Here is a 24,443-nt window from a genome sequence, read left to right on the forward strand (position 1 = left end):
AGACCGCCCCCACCCCCAATAGTCAATACAGAGAGAGAGAGAGAAAAAAAAAAAAAAAAAAAAAAGAGAGAGAGAGGACTGCCACGACTAAGACTAGAAGGCACAGACAAACAGCCCAAAAACCAAATAAAGAAATAAAATATTAGAAATTATAAGCGAAAAAAAGAATACGAAAAGCAAAGCAAAAACTTCCGTAGAAATTTTGCGTAGCAGTTTTCTTCAATTTCCGATTCGTTTCAAATTTCTGCAGATCTGATTTTCCACCGGAGTTATCGGATTCCTGAAGTCTTGGATTCCGGCGAAAACCCTAGAGAAATGTTCCGATTGGAGCAGGAGAAGATCCGGAAGAATTTGACGCCCGAATTCTGTGTGCTTCGATCGGTGAATTCATTTATTTGAAAAAATTGTAATTCCAAGGGTTTGACATGGCCGACGCTCTCTCGGTGATTCCCGCGGGCGTCCTCCGCAACCTCGCGGACAAGCTCTACGAGAAGCGCAAGAATGCCGCTCTTGAGGTCTCCTTCTTGCATCGATTCGTTATGTTGCTAGGTTTTCGAGTTGTTGCAATTAGATCTTGAAATTGTATTTTAATTTGTTTCGTGTGCAGGTTGAGGGAATAGTGAAACAGCTCACGAATGCCGGGGATCACGATAAGATTACGGCTGTGATCAATTTGCTCACTACGGAATTCACTTACTCGCCGCAAGCGAATCACCGGAAGGTATTGGTGTTGGTGTCAATTTCAATTTGCCAGTTGGTTGTTTTATAGACTAATTTGAAGTTCAATTTGTGTGCTTATCCTTTTCCATGTTGTTAAAGTTTCAAGTACACGGATTTTGAATATATTTGTTGAATTTTGTATAGGGAGGATTGATAGGATTAGCTGCTGCAACAGTTGGGTTGACCATTGAAGCGGCTCAGCATCTTGAGGTAAGGGTTTGGGTACACATTGATCGATTTTTAATTTACCAAAAAAGGGTATAGATCCTGGATATGTGTGTAATTAAGTTTCCCAAGTTAGTTATAGCAAGGGTTACAGATAGGATACTTAGTTTTGCTAATTAAAATTAGCAATTAACATGGGCACAGTGTGCTAATCTTTCACTCTAGATGACTAAATCACTGATTGTTAACCCACCATAATGTTGTTTTGTGGAAGATGCAATCAAACTAAGATGAGGATAACTAAGCTTGATGAACCTAAGTGAATTATCAAAGATTCATTTAGAAATATTTGTAACTTGTAAACTTGTAAGTCTTTCAAAAGTTATCTTAATTGAATTGAATGCCCGCTGAATATAGTGGATTTACATATAAGCCTAAAACGAGTAGTGATTTGTTGCGGGAAGCATGATGCCAAAGTTTGGATCTTCTCTTTCTGAAAAGTATGAGTTTCATAGCTATAATATGCATTTCTGACTTGATTTAAGTTACAAATTCTTCTTGGTGTTGAATATTTCTTCTGCTTCTGATTCACCCTGCCAGCAAATTGTGCCACCTGTGCTTAATTCCTTTTCGGACCAAGATAGCAGAGTTCGTTATTATGCTTGTGAAGCGCTATATAACATTGCAAAGGTGGCTGAATTTTTAACTTATTATTCTGTTTTTCTCACCTGGCCTTGATTTAATTTAATTTGATTTTTACTGGCTTGCAGGTTGTAAGAGGAGATTTTATCATATTCTTTAATCAGATATTTGATGCCTTGTGTAAGCTTTCAACAGACTCGGATGCTAACGTACAAAGTGCTGCTCATCTTTTAGATCGGCTTGTAAAGGTACATAAACTTCAAAATATAGGCTTTTGTCTACCCCTAAAACATCAGATTTTCTCAATTGTTTGTCTTCAAAATAGGCATTTATTTCTGTTATATTAACTTCAACTTTTTATTTGGAAGCAGGATATTGTTACTGAAAGTGATCAATTCAGGTAATATTCTTGATCTGGATTTGTCTCTCAAAACATTCTTACAACACTTACAATGTACCTTTGTTTTAATGTTCTTTCCCTTTCACAGCATTGAAGAATTTATTCCACTGTTGAGGGAGCGTATGAATGTCCTGAATCCCTATGTTCGTCAGTTTTTGGTTGGATGGATCACTGTCTTAGACAGTGTTCCAGATATTGACATGCTGGGATTTCTTCCTGATTTTCTTGATGGTAATTGTTTATACTATGAAAGATTGATGTGCTTCTCTCATTTCTCATCTTTTCCGATAATTGCATATGAACTCACAGTTTGCTTATAAATCTCAGGCTTGTTCAATATGTTAAGTGATTCAAGCCATGAGATTAGGCAACAAGCTGATTCAGCACTTTCAGAGTTTCTCCAAGAGATCAAGAACTCCCCAGTAAGACTTCTAACTGTTGATGAACCAATCCTGCAATGATGTTTGTAGTATGTGTTTCACTATTTACTTTTTTTTAGAACCTGTGCCAGTCTTTTCCATATGATCAGTTTTCTTCTTTTACTGAATTGATAAAAGTATATATCTTGTTCATTTGTAATTTTCTGACTCGAGCAGTGCTACTCTTGAAGTCTGTAGATTATGGTCGCATGGCTGAAATACTGGTACAGAGGGCTGCTTCACCGGATGAATTTACTCGGTTAACAGCTATCACATGGGTAAGTATGAGTAAACTAGAGAAGTATTTACTCATTGGTATCATTGTCCTCTGGTATTCTTATAAATAAAAATAAAAAGGCTTTTCTCGATATTCAGAAAGATAACTAGTCTGTTTGACCTGTATTATATTGAAAGCCTTACACATGTGCTTTCTGCTGTGCAGATAAATGAGTTTGTAAAACTTGGTGGGGACCAGCTTGTTCCCTATTATGCTGATATTCTGGGAGCGATTTTACCCTGCATATCTGATAAAGAAGAGAAAATTAGAGTGGTAGGTTTATTCTCCTCTTCCTATATATCTGGTTTCACTGCTTCAACATATTTCCTCCACTGAACTCCTTTTCCCTCTCTCAACTAAAGGTTGCTCGTGAAACCAATGAGGAGATTCGTGCCATTAAGGCTGATCCAGCTGAAGGGTTTGACGTTGGAGCAATCCTCTCTATTGCAAGGAGGTGTAGTTTTTCCACCAAAACAAGCTTGGGTTATATGTTTTTAGAATTTACCTTTTTTATTTTATGGGTATAATTAGGGCTTCAGTTTGTTGTGGAGCTGCTGTCCATTCGGAAGTTGGGTTTTATATTTTTATGATAAAACATTTATTATGCTTAATTTTTTTTTGTATTGATTTGAGAATATTTTCTGATCAGGCAATTATCTAGTGAATGGGAGGCTACTAGAATCGAAGCACTGCACTGGATTTCAAACCTTTTAAACAGACATCGCGCTGAGGTAATTTAGCACTTCTTGAGTTGTTTGTACTTCCAGTTGCTTGATTGTTTCTTACCTGTCTTCCCATAATGTTTAATCAAGGGAGGAGGTACCATAACTGGGTTAATAGTTAGGAAATTTCTCGAAATTCTGATTTTTAGTTAGCGTGGGCAATGTTTCTTTGTCATATCATAGGTTACTGTTATCAGGGCCTGTATTTTTTCTATTAGAAATATATGATTTTAAAATTTCCTTGAAACAGGTTCTAACTTTTCTGAACGACATATTTAACACCCTTTTGGAAGCGCTCTCAGATGCTTCTGATCAGGTAATCCTTTTATTCTGATGGATATTTTTCTCTTATTGTTCCAAGTTATATTTTCTATTCTTTCTTTGGTTGCAATTTTCATTTAAGGTGTTATTGTCAACTCCCACTGTTTCTGTATTTTGGCACTTGTTATCTTCAACATATAATTCATGTGGATCCTTCGATTTGTTGATTGACTATTACTTAAGGTTGTCAGAGGAAAAAAGATGATTGAAAAACAATACTGCTAAGATAAAGCTATTCTAAACTTATATTTCCAATAGTGATGGTTACAATGAAATGGACTTGGTGTATTGTGTTTGAAAATTGGCTTTTTGAAATATGGTAAGAGAAGTGATTATTCTAAGAAAGTTCCTCCGTGTTTGAAGTCATAAAGGTTGTAGTCCCCCTCAGGTAATTAAAAGGAAATTTAATATTCTTTCAATTATTTATATTTATTTTGGTTTCAATTATTGATATTGGCCATAATGTGTTTGAAGTCGTAACATTTGTTCTGTTTGGTTCAACCCTTGAAGTTATGATTACTGTCAGTTGTTTTGTTAATGGGCTACGATGTCGTGCACCAAATAATAGTGTTGTTACTTTCGTTCATTCTCTCTCTGTGCTTTGCGATTATCATCTGCTGACTTAACTATATTATACTTTTCTTTCTTAGTTACTTGTCCAGAGGCATTTTGAACTTTGTAAAAATATAGTTATTCAGTTATCGTGTAATATTTCATTTCCAATTATGGGCTTTAGCTGTCTCCTAGTATGCTAGAATGTAGGTTATTTATTGCTTTATGGTGTCCAGAAACATGCATGAAAAGCTAACTGACTCCATGTGTGTATCTAATGTTGCAAGTCTGGATTATGTCCAGGTGGTTCTCTTGGTCCTAGAAGTTCATGCATGCATAGCAAAAGATCCACAACACTTCCGCCAGCTTGTTGTGTTCCTTGTGCATAATTTTCGTGTGGATAACTCTCTTCTAGAAAAGTGAGTCTCTCCCTCTCCCTCTCTCCTCCCTCCATGTGCTGTAGCTAATTTTAAATCTGTGATAATATGTTTCTTGTTTTAACTCCGGTCCTTATTTTGTTTTCCTTCCCCAAGACGTGGTGCGTTGATTATTCGCCGACTTTGTGTGCTTTTAGATGCTGAAAGGGTCTACCGAGAACTGTCTACTATACTAGAAGCAGAGTCAGACCTGGATTTTGCATCTGTTATGGTTCAGGTTGTTATTTATCACACTACTTAGAGCAACATGTGCATGAGTGACCCAAATGGAGCAACGATCGCATGGGACATGATAAATGAGCTCGTACATTGTATTGCCCAGAATTAAAATGTTTTTCTCCTGACTGAGGCATTTAAAAAGACCAATTTTATTGTATACTTGTGTTCTTTATTCAAGAGTTCTTTCTTCTGTGTTCTGTCTAGCCTAATCTTTTTTTATCCCCGTGTTCCTTTTCCTTGTTCAGGCTTTGAACTTGATTTTACTTACATCGTCCGAGTTGGCTGAGCTTCGAGATCTTTTGAAAAGATCACTTGTGAATCCTTCTGGGAAGGACTTATTTGTTTCCTTATATGCTTCATGGTGCCACTCACCCATGGCAATTATAAGCCTCTGCTTATTAGCTCAGGTGAGGCTCTAGAGCTTTATCACCTATGGTCACCCCTTTCATTTAAAAATCTGTGTTTGCGTGTGAGCATTGGATTTCTTGTCCTGAACATGTCGTGTTGTTTTTTTCATGACAGACATATCAGCATGCGAGTACTGTGATTCAGTCTCTGGTGGAGGAAGATATTAATGTCAAGTTTTTGGTCCAGCTGGATAAATTGATTCGGTTACTAGAAACTCCAATCTTTGCGTATCTTAGATTACAGGTGCAGTATTGAAATGCTTCTCTTTTTCTTAGCATTGGAGTCCTCCTGTGGCATCCGTCATGTTTACCCTCATCATTTTGTGTTTGCTTTCTCAAACTGGCATGAGTTTGAGTGCCTGAGCTCGTATTTTGATTCTTGCAGCTTCTTGAACCTGGAAGACATATGTGGTTGTTAAAAACCTTGTATGGTCTTCTGATGTTGCTTCCTCAGGTATAAACTAAACGTTCTTTTTATGCTATTTAAGGATAATTTTGATTGTGTGCCAAATTGTTTTCTGGTGGTATTCAGTAATTAAACTATCATTAAGCATAAACAATTGAGATCAAAGCCTAGTATTTTGAAACTCCTTCAATCTGTGCACTGCGAGAATTTTTGTTTTTGTGATTGATATTTGTTACGTGTTTTAAGTTTCATTTGATGCTTCATTGCAGCAAAGTGCCGCCTTTAAAATTCTACGGACGCGTTTAAAAACTGTCCCTTCATACGCATTCAACAGTGAGCAACTCAGACGAACTTCTTCAGGGAATCCCCATCAGATTCTACCTCACATGCCAACTTGTTCGCAGATCATTGAAGACGGGGACATAAACCAGGACAGTAAGAGTTCTCATAATGGAATAAACTTTGCTTTAAGACTACAGCAGTTTGAGCAAATGCATCAGCAACATCGTCAGCATGCAAAAGTGCAGGCACAATCACACAGTACTTCCACAGCTTCTTCAACACCGAAGGTTTGTTGAGTTTCTTCCATTTGGGGAACATTGCTGTTGAGAAAAATAGTATTTCGATGAGTGTTTTCAGCATATGTTTATTTGAGGGCCGTATTGGTAGGCAAGATTCGTTATCGTTATATATGTAATAGGGTTTTGTTGGAATTACATTGCTGCCTTGTTGTACATGCAGGATGTGCAAAGACCTGAAGAACAAAGCCATAGCCGATCGCCTTCATCAGATGTGAATAGGCTTCCTTCCAGATCTCGGAGGGCCCCGGGGCAGTTACAATTATAACGTTGCTGCACCTAGACACTGGCCGAGGCGATATTGTACTCATCTGAGGAAGGAGGAAGCGTAGGAGCCGTGGATGACCGGATCTGGTATAGTTTGTAAAATTGTATATCGTAGTAGTTTGTTGTTAAAACTCATGGAGGTTGGGATGGTAAAAATTGGGTTTCGAATTGAGTTGAGCTCAGCTGTAAGCTCGAGCTATTCTTTCGGACTTGTGTAAGCGAGCGGGGATGCACCCCTACGTGGTTGTGTTATTTTTTTATCGAAAACCACGTGGGGGTAAGAAAGGAGGGAGGTATTTCATTTAGAAGATTCAGTTTGTTTTCTTAATACCCACCTGTTACAGCAGTTTTATAAATGTCGAGAGCTACTTCTTCTTGTACACCTTTGATCTGATCCTGAATTTTTTTTTTTTTTTTTAAAATGAGAAAGAAAAAAATATATAGTTTAATGTCTAGTATTTATATTTAATCGATCGATGCACTATTGTTTTCGCCAAACTCTGTTTCTTGATTTCTTTCATTTCGTCGGCCAAAATATCTTGAAAATGATCTTCACGAATTCAGAGTGTGATGGTTTTAGTAGATTTTCTAGAAGGCATGTTGGTCAATTTTCTCCCAAAATTTGTACGGAGCTTGAACATTAAGTTTAGCTAATGCCCATGAACATTTATACTTCGCTAATTTCCCTCCGTAAATTTTAGTTTAGCCAATTACCCTTGAACCTTTATAAATATTTAATTTTCTAACCATCTTGATCATGAGGATAAAACATAACAACTATATGAAGGCAAAAAAAAGGAAAATTAGATGAATGAATTTTTTGGGAACTTCAACGAAAAGCTCACAGTGTTGTTCACTTTAACTAAAAATCATATTTTTACACTAAAAAGTCAATTATAGTACTATTCACTTTATCCTTTATTTTGTCCTTATCGTTAAAACTCAAAGTTTTCAAGTTCTTTTCATTAGTTTTTCTTTTTAAAAAAAAAAAAAGAAATCTAACGCAGAGGAGGAAATCGGGTACCTAAAAAATTTTAGGCATGTAATCAATTAAAATTAAAGTTTGGTTGGGAAATTGACTAATATAAAAGTTCTAAGATATAATTGGTTAAAATGAAAATGTAAGAGAAAAATTGAACCCACTATACAAATTTAGTGGACAAATAGACAAATAACTCTTTCTAAAATATGTTTTAGCATGGAATTTTCTCCCACAAGAGATCTTAAGACACCGATGGTTTCAAAAATCAAATCCAATTAAAATAACAAGATAAGTAATATAGCAACACACATGCCGTATTACAACTTGGAAATTTTACAATACAGGGGAAAGGGAGGAACGTCCAGAAATCAGAGCCTTCTGCTGCACCGTGAACCGGAAGCGATGCGCTCCGAATCGAATCAAGTCCTCGATCGATCCGCTAGGTTTTCGAGTTGTCATTTCACGGGGGCAATTGTTTCATCATAACAAGAAAGAACGTTCCATCTAATACAAGCATCCTTCTTACACATCCATTCAGGCACAACAATTGAACTGCACCGGAAGCTTTGATCCTTCGTATCGTAAAAATGAAGAAATGCTTGAGATAGCGCTCCGGATTTTATCAAGACCTCACCGGTGTGGAATGCGCATAAACAACTGTAAGGGTATGCAACGTCGAAAACCTCCTTAACCCACACTTGATTTTGGTAGTCCTTCAAAATCCACAACTGTGACGCTGCACTACATGAAGTCGAACTTCTCCCCATGTCATATGTGAGAGCTAAACATCCACCCACATCAACAACTGCCCAAAAATGATGGCGGATACTACAGACTTCTCGAGGAAATGGGATGACTTTGAATCTTTGCTCCCCTAGGTCAAATACCACTATACATTTCTCTTCCTCGTGTATCCAATGTATGGCTCCGTGAAGGCACACACTTCTCATGTCAATGTGCCAAAAAGTATGATCAAATGGCAGATCATCGTGCTCTACCTCTACGCACCTCCACGACTCCGCACTACCCAGTGTGAAAACTTGGAGGCTAATAACTGCAACCGCCCTATAAAAATTGGCAGGCTCTTGGTGTAAAAACCTGCATAGCTTGACTTGGACAACCATGTACTCGTTTCTAACAGGACTGAATCCAAAGCCATATCCAACCTCGACTCCGCAGGGTTTGATGTCCGGTGAAGTAGATTGGTGGCTGGTGGGTGAATTGGAAATGGTGGGGAGGGTCATAGACTCTCGGGTGCAGGGGTTAAATACACGAATGCGGTGCTCACGAAAGAAGATAAAACAAGCCAAGCCGTTGGTACACAGTATAATGGGGAGACTGGATTCTTGGGGCTCTAGTGTTAGAAGGTGGGTGGCGCCGGCGGGTGAGGGGCTGCCATCTTTGTTGATTTGGAGGGACATAATGTGTTGCCGCTTCGTGTCGATGTGCCTGAGATCGAGGAGGAGCAGACTGGTGTTTCGATTGGAATGCAAGTTCCGGTAGGCAATGAGAAAAGAAGGGTTTCGGGTGATGAGAGCGAGCCACGCCTTGCAAACACATTTGAACCGCATCAGAGACTTGGCTGGTAGCTTTGGGAGTATTCGAAAACATATGATTTCATTTGGGAGCTCTGCAACTAGTGATTGAATTTTCGGAACTTCATCGCCTTTCGCTTCAGCTACTTCCATGGTGATTTTTCGGCCGGGGATTCCGAATCCCGACCAAATTTCCGGTTTTCAATTTAAAAAAAAAACAAAATACAAATGCGAAATGTAAACGAAATGGTTATCAAACAGATCTTATGAAATATGGAGTTTTCAATAATTCAGCGTGTGAACATATAAACAAAAAAGATCAAAACAGAGAAACGGAGAGATCAAAGCGACCAATTAGTAGAGGAAGTTTTACCAGATCCCTTCTTCTCTTTGGTTTTATGGCCACCGTGAGGATCGCCGTCTGCCGCAGCGATAAGCGTGTCTGCGCTAACAACAGTCCCAGAAGCTTCTGCTGTACAACGAAAATGGCGAGATATATGTTCTTTTTCTTCATGGACACGTACACGAGAGATTTTTCAGCGTGCGTTGTTGGCCCGTTTTACTTTTTATGATTAAAACTTTGAAAAGAGATTATTTTTTTATTCAACCAATATTCTAATTAATTAGGATGTCGGTATCCAAACCATTTTTTATTCAATTGATACTAGTAAAAAACACACTTTATGTGTGAGAAGTACATTTTTTTTTTTTTTTTTTTTTTTATGGGAGGAGTAAATTTTTTTTACACGGAATTGACAGGGATTTGAAAAAAGAAATAAACAGTTCAATTTGACTGTGAGGTTTAAAAAAAAAAAAAAACGTGTTTGTACAAAAACCATTGATCTTCGTATCATAAAAGTGAACCCGTGGAAAAAATTGAATAAAGACCTCACCTGTGTGGATCGTATACAAAGAATCAAATCCCTTGAATGTTGACTCCCTCGGTAAGACGGCAACCCAAACTTGATTTTGGTAGTCCTTCAAAATCCATACCTAAGGTACCGTTTGGTACGTGAGACGGGACGGAACACAGTGGGACGATGCGTTCCGTCCTACGTTTGGTGTGTCTAAAAACCGCGGAATAGATTATCCCATGGAACGAAAATTGGCTAATTTTTTGTTCCACCTTCTCCTCTGGAACGATTGGTTTCACAACCGTGAAACACAAATTTATAACATTTTAAGATAAAATTGCCCCTTATCTTTTTCAATATTTACACTATCCATGGAAGATCCGTTCCGTTCTGTCCCGTCTGCGTACCAAACGGACCATTAACGTCGTCCTCAATTTTCTTGAGTTCCAAGGCTTCTTAGAGCAAGACATCCACCAATGTCCACAATTGTCCCGGGATTGCATACGTATCCGCCGCTAGCATCTTCTTTAGGAAGAGGAATGGCTCTGAATCTCTCCACTCCAAGATCGAATACCAGTGTTTTATCATGACATACCCTGTGGAGGCCTCCATGAAGGAACACTCTTTCACTGCACATGAAGCGCGTCAGACGTACTTTTAGGAAGAGGACTTGCAGACGCACTTGAAGCTAGCACGTCAGAGACTTGGCCGGCGTGTTTGAAACCACATGATTTCGTTAGGGAGCTGCGGAAGTTTTGATCGAACGCGACCATTACCTTCAACTTCAACTACTTCCATGACAACCTCGAAACACAAACCTTCTACTCTCTTGCAAAAATCTCAATACTCAGCCAAGCAATAGGTATTGGTACGTTAGTGAGTGTGTGTTCTGTGGGAGTAGTGGCCAAAGAAAAACCATAATCCTTGTACAACTCTGAGTTTCAAACTAAGCAAACCAGAGTTTCAATCCCAAAATAATTGGAACTCCAACAATTGTATTCGGACTTCTTCATACCAATTTCAAACTCTTAGGCCATCTCCAACCGACCCGACCAAATGACAATAGGACCAAAAATAGCAAAGAATGACATGAAAACCGTCTCCAACCGAGGACTAGGCCAAAGGGCTTGTGAGCCCCACTGTGCCCAAACCCTCAAATCAGGCCAACGGGCTGACCATTGCCAGCCAGCCAGCCAGCTCTAGCCCAACCCTCTAGTGCCAAAATGTCAAGCTTGACATTTTGCCAACCCTCCTGCTCAGCCTATTTGAATACCAATGGCTACTTGGTGTCAGCATAATGCCAGCTAACTAACGTCATGCTGCCGTTAGGTTACGGTTGAAATTTGAATTTTTTTTTTGGGATGAATTTTAAAAAAAAAAATTCTATTTTTTTTTTCCCTATAAACACCTACACCATTCATACAACATTGAAAGCTGAAGATAAGAAGTGTCACGTAGATAATAATCCTATCTAAAATCTGCACAACCAATTACATCTCGACACGTGGCACTCGAAATCCTATCCAAAAAATTATTAAAATTACATAAAGATAAGAAATCTGGAGAGTTAATTACTTTAGCAACATGTGTCATTCGAAATTTTATCCGAAGAATTATAGAGATTATACGAAAATCTGGAGAGTTACTCACGTTAGTGACACGTGTCACTCGAAATTCTATCCAAAAAATTATAGAGATTATATAAAGATAAGAAATCCGAAAACCTTATTTTAATATGATAGTTTAATTTAATTAACCATATTAATTTAATTAAAATAATAAGGCATATGACCCTTTGACCCCCTCGGTTGGAGATAGTTTTTTGTTAAATGACTATGTTTGGCATATGGCCCTTTGATCCCCTCAATTGGAGATGGTATAAAATATGACCTAACACTGTTCATTAAGATATAATTTATTGCAAGAATATAGAGCTAAAGGAACCTTTTGACCCTCTTTTGGTTGAAAATGACCTTGGAGATTAGCACTAGGCTGTAGGAATCACACACATACTCTAACAAGAGACACAAAGCGGAGAGAGCAGCAGTTATCTTCCTAAAAGGGTTTTGAAGGTAAAATATGAGATGATAATTTTTTATTGCGTTAAGCAATTGGGAAAGTGTGAATGTTTCTCAAAATTTGTATTTTGAAGGACAGATTCATTAGGAGAAAATTTTTAGGTGTGCCAAAAATAAGATTTAGTACATCAAATGTCATTATATATGTGGTTAGAAATTTTTTTGTCCAACCACTTGTATTATGACACTTAGTATACCAATGTATTCCAACACACCGAAAATTTGAAAAGATGGATGATTATAATATGGTGACAATTTAGAGAAATTCGATGGATCAGGATCCTCTCCTGAGCAGATGGAGAGGATCCTCCTGACCAGGCTCATCGGGCCGTTCAATTTCTATCCAACGGTTATAATTATTATAACTTTTAGAATGACCTCCTGTTTGTAGCCGTTGGAAAAAAATTGAACGGTCCGATGAACCTGGTCAGGAGATCCTCTCCAAGGATTTGAGATAATATTTCGGGTAAGGGCTATAGAATCTGTAGTTACAAATACAACATACAATATACAATATACATAGCCTACAATCAACTGTCGATTACAGCAGCACCTCTTCAAATATGAACAATAACTGTTACTTCAACAGACAAACAAGTAAACAACTCCCTATATGGCGTATTCGTGCTTACAAAGCGTAGATTTTCTCAAGGTCGGAGTTATATTCATCGTCAGGATCTGAGATATTTGCCGAGTAGACCGACCACGAGAAGGACTTGCTTCCACTGGCCCGTTTGATGCGTCTCTGAGAGTCCCGCCGGAATGCCCCAAAGTGTTGTCGGAAAACAAAGTAGGACATGCTTGCAAGAGTTGCAATAAGAATTGGCACTCCCACAACGGTTATGGTGATGGCCATCCATGAACTCCCCTCTCCGACCACAACATAAGCTATCGACAGAAACGCCCCACAGGTGCAAGCACAGGCAGCCCACATTAGTTTGTTAACCACCGACACAACTTGCTTCTGAGCCCCCGTGTCCCAGGCCACCAAGGTGATCTGAACCACAACAACGGCTAGTGAGATGAAGAGAGAGGTGGCATTCAATAGATAGAACACTTTGAAACCAACTTCATCGGCTATTTTAGCCTTCCCTGCTTCCGGTCCAGACTGTACATATTGGCCGGGGAAGTTGAAAATGGCCAAGAAAGCTATTGATGCAAACAGAACAGCAACCACTGTGATAGAATTGGTCGTGTTCTGGACAGCTTCCCTATGAAGCTTCTTTAGTTCTTTGGCGATGCCAGAAACTCGCCGTCGGGTTGTTTCATTTTGTATGAGCTGTGAGTGCACCTCATGCTTGATATCGCTCACAGTTCTTTTCAGCTCCATTGCTTCATCCACTTGGCCGACATGTTTTGCATACTTGGCACCAGCTTCCGCCAGTGTTTCTGTAATTTCTAATTTAGATTCTCCATACTGTAGTTTATCTGCCAAATCCATTGCAGTTTCGTAATGATTATTAATGACGTTGACATCAATAGCCGTATAGCTCAGCAAGACGCTCACTATCTGCAAGAAAGAGGACAAAATATCATCACAGGTGGAGCCAAAAAAGATGAATATACACGTAGAAAGACAAACATATGCAATTGGATTCACCACTTTTGAGGATGTAATGCTATATTTAGAAATTCCACCAAGTGCTTTCCTCATCGAAGAAGAAAACACGAACTTATCACAAAAGTTTCAATGAAGCAAAACAGGATCCCAATATTTTATTTTTAATTGGTATATTCTCACATAATTACCCATTATCCATCTTAACTCTTTGTCATCTCACATCTTCTCTATAGTCCACATGTAGATATAACCTACACGTCCAAAAAGGCATGGATATTATCCGTCTTGGCTGTAGCACACACAACTCAAGCACAGACTCCTTGACAATCTGTACTGTACTGTACTGATGAAACTCCATGACAAAGAACTAGCTCCTAAACCCAATTTAGACTTACAGTTACCTGGTAAATAAAGCAAAGTAATAGATAAATCCAACGGAAGGAAGAAATAGTTAATGACAAGGATTTTACGAGCTGATATATTTTCATCCTACATACAATTTCAACATAATGACTGGGACTTAATGAGTTCATGCATTTTTCATAAATAGAATGTCAATATGAAGATACCTGTGGACGGCATTTCCTTGTGGCTATGTGCACAGCTGTATTTCCCTTCTTGTCACGTTCATTCAGTATAGAATTGTCAGCGTCCAATATCTCCTCTACAACTGGAGTACACTGACCTTTTACAGCCATATGGAGTGCAGTTTGACCCTTTTTATCCTTTATGCATACTATTCCTGGATCTCGTTCTATAAGTGCTTTCACAATATCGAGCAAGCCATACCTTCCAGCTGTATGTAATGCAGTTTTACCATTTTTCCTTACTATCCTCACTGAGCTGATGTCGGCATCCAAGATGGCGTTGACCACATCTAAATGGTCCTGAACGGCAGCTGAATAAAGAGGGCTAGTGTTTGAAGAATCACACAGCTTACAAAGCTCCGGCCAACTTCCCAATAGTGCCTTCACAATACCTGAATAAATAACAGTCAATAACATATTACCGAATTAAAAAACAAAAAATAAAAATCCTTTCACCATAGTTTTAAACTTCAAATACCAAACTCAACCTCAAATGGCCAAAATGTCATAAACTTCTCATATATTAAATCTCTGCATATCCAGTAAATGTAAAGCAGATCAAGAGAAGAGTTTACAACCCTAGCAAACGAAGTTCACCAGTTATATCATTTTACTAACAAGAGTTCAACGATTACGAATTTCGCTTACGTGAGAATTCACAATCCATTCATATAACCGGAAAGTATTGATGTCATAACGCAGAGCAAGAATTCAGCTTGCAGCGCAGCACAGAGACTCCAATTAATCCATCAAATAATTTAATTTAGGAAGGAAATTATCACTAATTACTGAACTTGTACACAAACAATCAGTAATTATTATGATCATCCAGCACATACAAGGATCAACCCCAATTAAAAAACTCATAATCTCAACAAAAACCCATTTCAAGAAACCAATTCATTCAATCCCAGAACAAAGTTATACGAACAGTGAGAGTTAAAAATCAATTTACCCAAGTAGCCACGCTTGGCGGCGACATGAAAGGCGTTCATATCATGCTTGGACCTGATCTTGACAACCTCGACACCACAGACCTTAAGCAAGTAACCAAACACCTCTTCCAGATTATTGTCCGCGGCCACGTACAGCGCAGTCTCGCCAGCGTCGTTCTGCATCGCCATCAGATCAGAGACCAGCGACCCTTTTGAGGAGGGGTCGTCCTTGGCGAGCTTCTCCACCACCTGAGTCACCGCCGCAAGGTCGCCGGATCGAACGGCGGAGAAGAAGGATTGGTGGGTGAGGAAACGCACGGACTTTGAGTCCATCGTGATTGAAAAGATTCAGTCTTTGGATAAGTCTCTGTTGGGCTTCATCAATGGAGGGCGGAGGAGGATGAGCCGACCAGGTGTTACTCTGTGTAAACGAGTACTGAGAGATAATGGGTGATGATGATTGTCTTGAAATTCAGATACTGCCTCGTTGGGGCAGTAATGATTGACTTTTTTTTTTTTTATCTTGGATTAAACTAGTGCTGATTGATTAATGATGTTCTTTATATATATATATATATATATATATATATATATATATATATATATATATATATATATATATATTTTGTCAAAGGATAATATTATTAGATACGAACAGAAATGTTTACATCAATAGTCAGAGTATTAAATAACCAATCAGGCTCCAAGCAATTTCACGAATAAAAACCCCCCATACGCGTGACAAACTTTGCCACCAAATGCACAGCCTCATTACAGGCCCGAGGAGTATAAAGAAATTCCACATAACCCAATTGGTTTTTACTATACTCAATGTCCCATAATATTCCTTCAATGCTAGCCTCCGGCGGTATAAGGCCAGTTAACATCTCCACAAGCATCTTCGAGTCAGTTTCAATCTGAATCCTTCCATAACCTCTCTCCATACAAGCCAACAAACCCCACCTCACCGCCTCTACTTCCACCATCAAACTAGACTGTAAAGTGGGGTTCCTTTTGGGAGGACATCATGTGGAGGTGTGGGAGGAATTTTTTTAGCATGTCAAGTACACAGATTGATATATTAAGTGTTATAATATAATTAGTTTTGTTTTTTTTTTTTAAGTTTCCACTCATTTGTTTTACCGTGTTTCTGTTCCAATAAAAAAGCAGAGTGCGGAGGGAGAGAGAGGGTTGAATGTTAGGGAGCTTAAGATTTCAAGTCAACTCATTCAGGAGTGCATTGCCGTTGGTATCACATCAGACTTAATATATTTTAATTATTTAAATTACATACTAATAAAACTAATAAAACACTCTTCATTAACCAAAAGAACGTAAAAATACAATTTAATCCTCTACTACAGAATAAAATTAGGAATAATAAAATAAATTTTACAATTTTTTCAAAAACTTACCCAAAGACGATCTTAACATCCTCCAATTTAAAATAAAAAATAAAAACTTCTCTCTCTAATTCCATGCTCTTCTTTTTCTCCCTTTTTCCTTTCTATTTTAAAACAAAAATAAAAATTATATTCACACACAAAGTGTGACGCATTATGCTAGTGCTTTATTAAGATAATTATTTGTAATTAAGAAATGTAAACAATTGTCATAATTTGATTCTACCCTGTCCACACGCAATTACGTGCCTCTTTTACTATTTTATCACGCAATCATGCACAATGCTAAAGCGGGCTGACCGGGCTATATTCTGGGCCAGTTGACACGCAGTTTAGGCCCGTTTCAATTGAGTTATAGGTGTTATTTGGGCCGAGACTTAAAATCCAAACTTGTCTCAAACCGGTAGATAATAGTGCTAGGCCCGAATGGCCTAGCCCGAACCATTAACAACACATATACAAAAAGTTAATTATTTTACGTATGGTTTATGTTATAAATATGTAAAAGTTAGAAAGATAACTTTTACTAATGACGGGAGCGAAGTAACTGTAAAATATCACACTGAAATTATAGCATAAGAGGATAACAAATAAAATAGGGAGGGATAGATACTAAAGTTATTAATCTTTCCTTTTTCTCTGTATATCTTTTTGTCCTTTAACAGCAGTCGGAGCGCTCTATTTATAGAGCAACTCCATCTTATTACAGTTTGAAATTTACAATACATCTTTTGAAAAATGATCTCCTTTATTTCCAAAGTACACATCTCAACACTGCCAATGTTTTCATTAATCTTCCAATGTTGAAAATCCAATATGTATAGGCATTGAAAAATCTACCAAGGTTTTCAATATCACTGTGGGCATTCACTGACGCACCAGCATTTTCAACCTTTTTTTCTTTAAGTTTGCTCAAGGTTTAAATTGCATTCCTTATGCTTAGCCCACTTTAGGGTTTAGGATTTTTTTTTGTCCCAGCCTAATTTTTTATTTTTTATTTTTTATGCCCAGCTTTTTTTTTTTTTTTGACGTTTTTTTTTTTATTTTTAATTTTTTCCTACATAATTTTTCACATATTTTTCATCATTTTATACTATCTTACTTCATTTTATTTCAATTCTTCACATTTCATACTATAGCCCTTTGACCCTTTGTTGGAGATGATTTTTTATCACAAGACTATGTTGAGGCTATGACTTTCTGACCATTCGGTTGAAGATGGTAAAAAATATGATCATGCATTATTTATTAAAATATTAATTTATTAGAGAACCAGAAGGCTAAACGAACTATCTGCCGCTCATTCGGTTGGAGATGATGGTTGAGTGGGTGCCGTGTGGATACCGTTGCGTGCACCGAGTCATTGAGTTGGTGTGCACTGTAACTACTGTAATTTCAATTCACGGCTAATCCTTCTCTCTCTCTCTCTCTCTCTCTCTCTCCTCTCCCTCCCCGTCTCTCTCTCTTCCAAAATTAGCAAGGATTCATCAGAGTAAAACTCAACAGAAAACAAAGAGGCGTGACAGAGAGAGAGATTCAGTTGGATTCCGTTATGTTTCCCCCACCATCTCCCTAACCAAACTCTCTCTCTCTCCTCTTTCTCTCTCCTCACACATTTTCTCACTCCAATTTCATATAAAATCCCCAAAAACAAAAATCAATTCCCAATTCCCCAATTTTCGAATTCAGCCAACCCCAAATCTGAATTTCGAATTTTGTTCCTTCCATTGGTTTCGGTTTCCGGTTGTTTTTCCAATCCAGATGGGTTTCAAATCCCTCTTCTCCCGGAAGAAGAAATCCAGTCCCGACGTCGCCGCTGCCCACCCCGACGTCGCCGCTACCCACCCCGCCGCCTCCGCTGCCCACCCCGCCGCCGCTTCAGCCCACTCGCGAACCCCCTCCTTCCATTCGCGCGCCCAGATTGCCGAGCTCGACCAAGTCTTCAAGAAATTCGATGTCAATGGCGACGGAAAGATCTCGTCTTCCGAGCTCGGAGCCATCATGAGCAGCCTGGGGCAGCCGTCCTCCGACGAGGAGCTCAACAGCATGATCTCCGAGGTCGATTCCGACGGCGACGGCTTCATCAACTTCAAAGAGTTCGTTGAGCTCAACACCAAAGGGGTCGACTCCGCCGAGGCCCTCGAAAATCTCAAAGACGCTTTCTCCGTCTACGACATTGACGGGAACGGGTCTATTTCGGCGGAGGAATTGTACGAAGTGCTCCGGAGCTTGGGAGATGAATGTTCGATCGACGAGTGCCGGCAGATGATCGGCGGCGTCGACAGTGACGGCGATGGTATGATCAGTTTCGAGGAGTTTAAGGTCATGATGATGACGGGATCGCGTTACATTGATCCGGCTTCAGGTTGATCATCAACGTCAAATTAATTGATGACACTCCCACTTTTTTGGATTGATTCATCTCATCTGTTATTGCCATTGTTTTTTGTTTTTGTTCAGTTAATTGGTAGGATTTTTATGATTAAATAAGAATTTGATTTATTTAATCATATTAACATTTTCATCCTTGTTTTTAATTCGGATATAATCCATGTTGAAATGTTAATACTTTATAATTTGGTATGCAAGTGGGATGTGTCTACTTTTTTTTTTTTTGAATGGGCTCAAGTCTTCCTTTGGCAATGGAAACTAATAGGGACGCGAATTCGAACTTGGAAGTACAATGGTATAGTTAATTTGGTTGCGCCCAAATTTGCAATTCTCGTGTAGTTTGAGATGTCATACTGGATAAAGAGTAAAACTAAAATGATGATTCTTTCTTTTAAAGGAGAGTCATTTACTAATACGGTAGTCAAATTCCCACAATTTGAGTCTTTCCGAGTTACACAATTGAGAATGCTCAATGAATCTTTCACGTCGGGTTGAAAATTTTGAGTTTGATTTAAACTCAGTGTAATGAGTCGGAAACTTGACACCGGTAATAGTGATTCTGATCATTGAGTGTAATGTATGAGTCTTATAAGTTGATTCTAATAAAAGTAAGAAGAACTAGCATTGTGATAAAGTAAATGAGATTTTCAATGAGCCTAGTACACATGCACATACACATACACTCTTTAGCATTGTTCGTACTTCAATCAACGAAGAAAATAGGGGAAGATTTTCAATGAGCCTAGTACACATGCACATACGTTATACGTCATTATACAAGTAGAGGAATACTTGAAAAAAAAAATGAAAAAAAACTTCCATCCACTTATATAATTACATGTGGTATACCACTCTACATTCGGGCACATTAAAAAATCTTTTCTCTCAAACAATGGTCACACACATGAAGTTGACACATAACGTATTCAAAATAGAATGGATTTGACAATAATGTAACATCTGAGTCCAATAATTTAAGCATAGAAATATGTAATGAAAATTGTTTGGCATGGTAATGCCCAATGTTTCAGTTTTTATTCGGTAGGCACCTGCCGAATTTTTTTCAAATTCGGTACACATCTGCCGAACTTATCGCTCGACTTTCCGTCACTCGCTGTTCCCCTAGTTAACTTGGCCATAACTTTTCGAGGAAATTAATCCATGACCAAAACATCGAAAACTCTCAAAGATCCTCACCCGCACTAGGAAGAAGGAATGAAGTGTGGCTCGACCATGGCAGCTTCCAAGATGTTAATGGCTTCCTTTACCGCCTTCCGCCCTCTAACTTGCGCTGCCTCTGCCTCCTATCCTGCGCGCCTGGCTCCACACCCGCCGGACCTGATCAAGTGGGTCCGTCGGGAAGGAGGGTTCGTGCACGAGGCCGTGAAGATAGCTCAAGATAGTTCATTTGGTCTTGGATTGGTGGCTTCTGAGGAAATCCCAAAGGGTTCCGAACTAATTGTTCTTCCGGAGCACGTACCGTTGAGATTTGGCTCAATTGAATCGGACGGCGGAGATGGGGTCGACTCTGTTCTCGACGATTTGGCTCGCCTAGTTCCTGGTAAGCATTTTTAGCTTTCCCATTTGATTGGTTTTGCGATAATATATTAATATTTTGGTGTAATATGCTTTTTGTTTAATGGGTTTTTCGCATTTTGCTATATTTTGATTCATTTGGTTCAAAAGAGTGGTAAAGGTTTGAACTTTGACGTACATATGTACTAAACTGGCGCGGAATTGAAGTATCATTTCTACGGGATTTTGAATGCTTAGTGGCATCCTGTGTTTATCTAAAGTTACGATGATAAATCGCAAATGCGGGTTAGATGAGTTGGTCATGGCAGTGTGCTACGTCTCCTTGCACCCAAGTTTGAATCTCTATCCCCGTAGTTAGGAATATCGCCTTATCAAAAATGTTAAAATTGTTAATTCTGTGTGTGAGTAATTAGCGGTAGATTGCCATATCAAAATGCCTCCTCAGATGTAGGTGAGTTCTTCGGGTATATTTCCGTGTATGAATATTTTGAACCAGATGTTTGCTTACGTAAAACCCTGCTACTTTTCTATAGCATTTAGGTTTTCTTTATTCTGTTTAGGTTGGTAACTTAAAAGTTTTTTACACTCGGCTGTAGTGAGTTTTGAATATGAGTAAATCGAACACTGTGGAAGCATTTGGCAGAGGAACTATGGGCAATGAAATTGGGTTTGAAGCTTCTGCAAGAAAGAGCTAAAACTGGATCCTTCTGGTGGCCATACATCAGCAGCCTTCCTGAAACGTTCAATATACCCATCTTCTTCCCTGGCGAGGACATAAAGAATTTGCAGTATGCTCCACTTCTTTACCAGGTATCTTATTTGACCACCTAAATACCAATATTTACTTGTATACTAAGCAATATAAGACCTGCAACTAAAAATAGGCTGGTAAGCTATTGTGATATCTTAAAGAAAATGTAGGTTTATGTTTATGGTTTGATATTGCCCCGGACCTTTTTATGAATTGTGTTCAACAATTGGGAGGATTGTTAGGCATGCATTGAGACGGTATGTGTTTAATTTGCCTGCGAACTTTCTGTGAGATCCCTAAACCTTTATCCAACAAAGCAAGAGATGGACATGTCCTCTAATTTACCATAGTTTAGTCTCTGAGTTGCTGTCTTTTTTGCTGTTGGCTCTGCTTTGTTCCACATAGATTTTGTTTACTTGTGGTCATTGAAGAAGAGAATTGCACTTCAAGCTGTCTTTTTAATCCTATGATTTGGGATTCATACAATATCTGACATTAGAGGCATGTCCATGTTCAACAACATGAGTCAGATAGCTTGTGTTGAGATTCTTATCTTGATCTTGATGACCACTCGGTTTCCACAACAAGCTTTGAAGGTTTAGTAATTTCCTACTGCAGGTGAACAAGAGATGCAGATTTCTTCTTGATTTTGAAAAAGAAGTCAAACATGCTCTGGAAAATCTGAAACCAAACGATCACCCTTTTGGTGGCCAATCTGTAGATGCATCCTCCCTTGGATGGGCAATGTCAGCAGTTTCGTCTCGGGCATTCCGTTTATATGGTAAAAAGCTTCGAGGTGGGAACTATGATATCCCGATGATGCTTCCTCTCATTGATATGTGCAACCATAGTTTCAACCCAAATGCCGCAATAGTTCAGGACCAAGATAACAGGAACATGAAGATGCTAGTAAAGGTTTTATTTTATTGTTGTTTCTTTAATGTCATTCCCGAATTCTCCATTGGAATTGCAGTTGAAGATTTACTCATCGAGATTCTCCTCTCAATCCAGGTTGTAGCAGAAACAGAGATCAAGGAGAACGATGGTTTAGCACTCAACTATGGATGTTTAAACAATGATCTTTTCCTTTTGGATTATGGATTTGTGATACCTTCAAACCCCTATGACTCTATTGAGCTCAAATATGATGGAGCACTTCTGGATGCTGCAAGTATGGCTGCCGGAGTATCGTCGCCCAACTTCAATGCACCATCTCCATGGCAGAAAGAAATTTTATGCCAGCTAAAGTTAGATGGGGAAGCTCCGCTTCTTAAGGTACCTGCTTCCCTGAAAAATATATAATTACCGTCATCGGATTGATCATGGTAGTTATACTACAATCATGAAAAGACTTTTTTTAGACCTTCTCGTACACAAATTTGTAATATTTAACCGTTTCTTCTCATCTCTTGCTTAATAGGTATGCTTAGGGGGCTCGGAACTGGTTGAGGGGCGCTTGTTGGCAGCCTTAAGAGTTGTTCTTGCTGATGACATAGAAACAGTTCAGAAGCAAGATTTAAATAAACTTAAATCTATGTCAGCCGAAGCTCCCCTTGGTATTGCAAATGAATTAGCTGTTTTTCGCACCGTTATTGCGTTATGTGTGATTGCACTGGGACATTTCCCAACCAAAATCATGGAAGATGAATCCCTGTTGAGTAAAGGTGTTTCAGATTCTACTGAGCTGGCTATCCAGTTCAGAATTCAGAAAAAATCGGCGATCATAGACGTGATGAGAAATCTCACAAGGAGGGTGAAGTTACTTGCATCGAAAGAAACTGCCACTGCTCAAGGCTGAATTACTGCAGTAAAGTTGGCATGTTTGCCCACAAACACTCTTACTCTTAGTCATGTTTGTTGCCTCCGTTCTTTTTAGCTACTTTGTTCACAATATCTTTCTTCTCTTTAGTAAAAATGTGGTTTTTCGTTAAAGTGAACAGTACTAAGAGTTTTTCGTTAAGGGACCTTTATAGAATGCTTGAAAATATTGGTTTGTCTAGTTTTAACCCCGCTGACTGAATGAATCAATGCAACTCTACTTAGCTGGTTTTTCGTTCTTTATTGGAATGGTCGAACGAGACATGACGGGGCGGTTTTTGTACCGGCCATGAGCTTACCAGTTGAATTATGCTGGAAAATGTCAGCAAATTGAAGGAAATGACTCTTTCTAATCACAGAAAAAGGATGTTTTGAACTTTTTACGCATCGACGAAGAATATTCTCAGATGATAAGATGAGAAAAACAAAACACAGATTAATTCGCAAAATTCTACTGGTAAAACGAAGCATATGATGTCGGATCGTCCTCCGAAACTGCAAAACTTACAGAAATAAATTTTTAAAAAGTATATAATCATGAAATTAAACAAAGAAACGATGAGACCAGACAAGCAGGAAATTAACATTAATTTCACTATTCCTTAAATTTCCCACAACAAAACTTCTACCTGTACAACTAACGTAGTAAAAGTAAAACTGCAAAACCCCAGAATACCGTAAGAAGGAAAACCAGAAAACAAACAGTAAGAAGGAAAAAACCACGAAAAAGTTTAACTATAAAGCGTCGCCACCATCACCATGCAGACGCAGGCAGGGCAACCCCTACGAGGTTATCCCTATGTGGCCAGCCCCAGCGGCGAACGCGAGCGCTGCCGGGTAATCTCCCGCATAATCACGCGTCTCAGCCTCGCCTCTGCAGGCTGCTGCAGAGACGGGTGCTTGATCTTCTCAAACTCCTGCTTGATCTTCATCACTTGGCTGTGAATTGGGACAGCCATGTAGCTGTAGGTCCCCTCTTCGTCCATGCTCCCGTTGTCGTCGTTGTTTTCGCCCGTCGTCTTGGTGGTGATGTTCTTGTTCTCCATAAAAAGACTCAGCACAACAAACGCTCTCGTTTTCTTATGGCGTTAAGAAATCACACCTTCGGCCTTGTGTATCTGTTTTTTTTTTTTTTTTTTTTTTTGTTTATTGGGGAGTTATGAACGTTTTGATTGCTTTAAATATTGGGAAGAAAGAAACGAAAAGCGACAAGATTTGTTCATGAATAGTGTGAAAAGGGAAGTTAAGATATTTAGTAACTTCCTCCGAATTAAATCAATTTGAGACGTGTTTACACAAGATTCTGGTATTCCTTTTTTTCTAACGCACGTTTCTCTTTCATTATAACCGTTGAATTAAATAAGTTAAGGGTGTATTTTGCTCACCACTCTCAAGTGACGATAATGCTCACTAATTTGGGGTCGGAACTATCATTTTGGCCTTAGTGGTTGGAGCACTTGACCATTTTTTTATCATTTTT

The 24,443-nt window shown here is 38.7% G+C and overlaps 6 protein-coding genes across 6 annotated transcripts; 3 read left to right on the forward strand and 3 right to left on the reverse strand.

The window, feature by feature from the left end:
* Positions 1-44: 44 nt before the first annotated feature.
* Positions 45-6,912, forward strand: LOC126607242 (protein VAC14 homolog). Its single transcript, XM_050274769.1, has 20 exons — positions 45-515; positions 608-721; positions 865-930; positions 1,486-1,575; positions 1,656-1,775; positions 1,899-1,927; positions 2,016-2,158; positions 2,255-2,349; positions 2,538-2,624; positions 2,789-2,896; positions 2,986-3,077; positions 3,273-3,354; positions 3,596-3,661; positions 4,522-4,637; positions 4,752-4,872; positions 5,120-5,281; positions 5,397-5,525; positions 5,667-5,735; positions 5,957-6,256; positions 6,429-6,912. Exons 1-20 carry the CDS (start codon positions 426-428, stop codon positions 6,531-6,533), a joined length of 2,184 nt encoding a protein of 727 aa, XP_050130726.1. The 5' UTR covers positions 45-425; the 3' UTR covers positions 6,534-6,912.
* Positions 6,913-7,770: 858 nt separating this feature from the next.
* LOC126607247 (putative F-box protein At1g47790) lies at positions 7,771-9,575 on the reverse strand. The gene has a single exon (XM_050274775.1). It carries the CDS (start codon positions 9,200-9,202, stop codon positions 7,970-7,972), a length of 1,233 nt encoding a protein of 410 aa, XP_050130732.1. The 5' UTR covers positions 9,203-9,575; the 3' UTR covers positions 7,771-7,969.
* Positions 9,576-12,441: 2,866 nt separating this feature from the next.
* On the reverse strand, positions 12,442-15,590 carry LOC126607244 (ankyrin repeat-containing protein At2g01680). Its single transcript, XM_050274771.1, has 3 exons — positions 15,085-15,590; positions 14,112-14,521; positions 12,442-13,491 (listed from the first exon to the last, which is right to left on the reverse strand). The coding sequence occupies exons 1-3, from the start codon at positions 15,395-15,397 to the stop codon at positions 12,610-12,612; spliced, it is 1,605 nt and encodes a 534-aa protein (XP_050130728.1). The 5' UTR covers positions 15,398-15,590; the 3' UTR covers positions 12,442-12,609.
* Positions 15,591-17,770: 2,180 nt separating this feature from the next.
* On the forward strand, positions 17,771-19,055 carry LOC126607253 (probable calcium-binding protein CML25). Its single transcript, XM_050274784.1, has one exon. It carries the CDS (start codon positions 18,229-18,231, stop codon positions 18,835-18,837), a length of 609 nt encoding a protein of 202 aa, XP_050130741.1. The 5' UTR covers positions 17,771-18,228; the 3' UTR covers positions 18,838-19,055.
* Positions 19,056-19,944: 889 nt separating this feature from the next.
* On the forward strand, positions 19,945-23,077 carry LOC126607246 (uncharacterized). The gene is made up of 5 exons (XM_050274774.1): positions 19,945-20,419; positions 21,038-21,204; positions 21,764-22,060; positions 22,157-22,420; positions 22,566-23,077. Exons 1-5 carry the CDS (start codon positions 20,074-20,076, stop codon positions 22,941-22,943), a joined length of 1,452 nt encoding a protein of 483 aa, XP_050130731.1. The 5' UTR covers positions 19,945-20,073; the 3' UTR covers positions 22,944-23,077.
* A 390-nt stretch (positions 23,078-23,467) lies between these two features.
* Positions 23,468-24,142, reverse strand: LOC126607257 (uncharacterized). Its single transcript, XM_050274788.1, has one exon. It carries the CDS (start codon positions 24,007-24,009, stop codon positions 23,761-23,763), a length of 249 nt encoding a protein of 82 aa, XP_050130745.1. The 5' UTR covers positions 24,010-24,142; the 3' UTR covers positions 23,468-23,760.
* Between the last annotated feature and the right edge of the window lie 301 nt (positions 24,143-24,443).

Source organism: Malus sylvestris, chromosome 16 (genome assembly GCF_916048215.2).
Source record: "Malus sylvestris chromosome 16, drMalSylv7.2, whole genome shotgun sequence".
NCBI classification, from domain to species: Eukaryota; Viridiplantae; Streptophyta; class Magnoliopsida; order Rosales; family Rosaceae; genus Malus; species Malus sylvestris.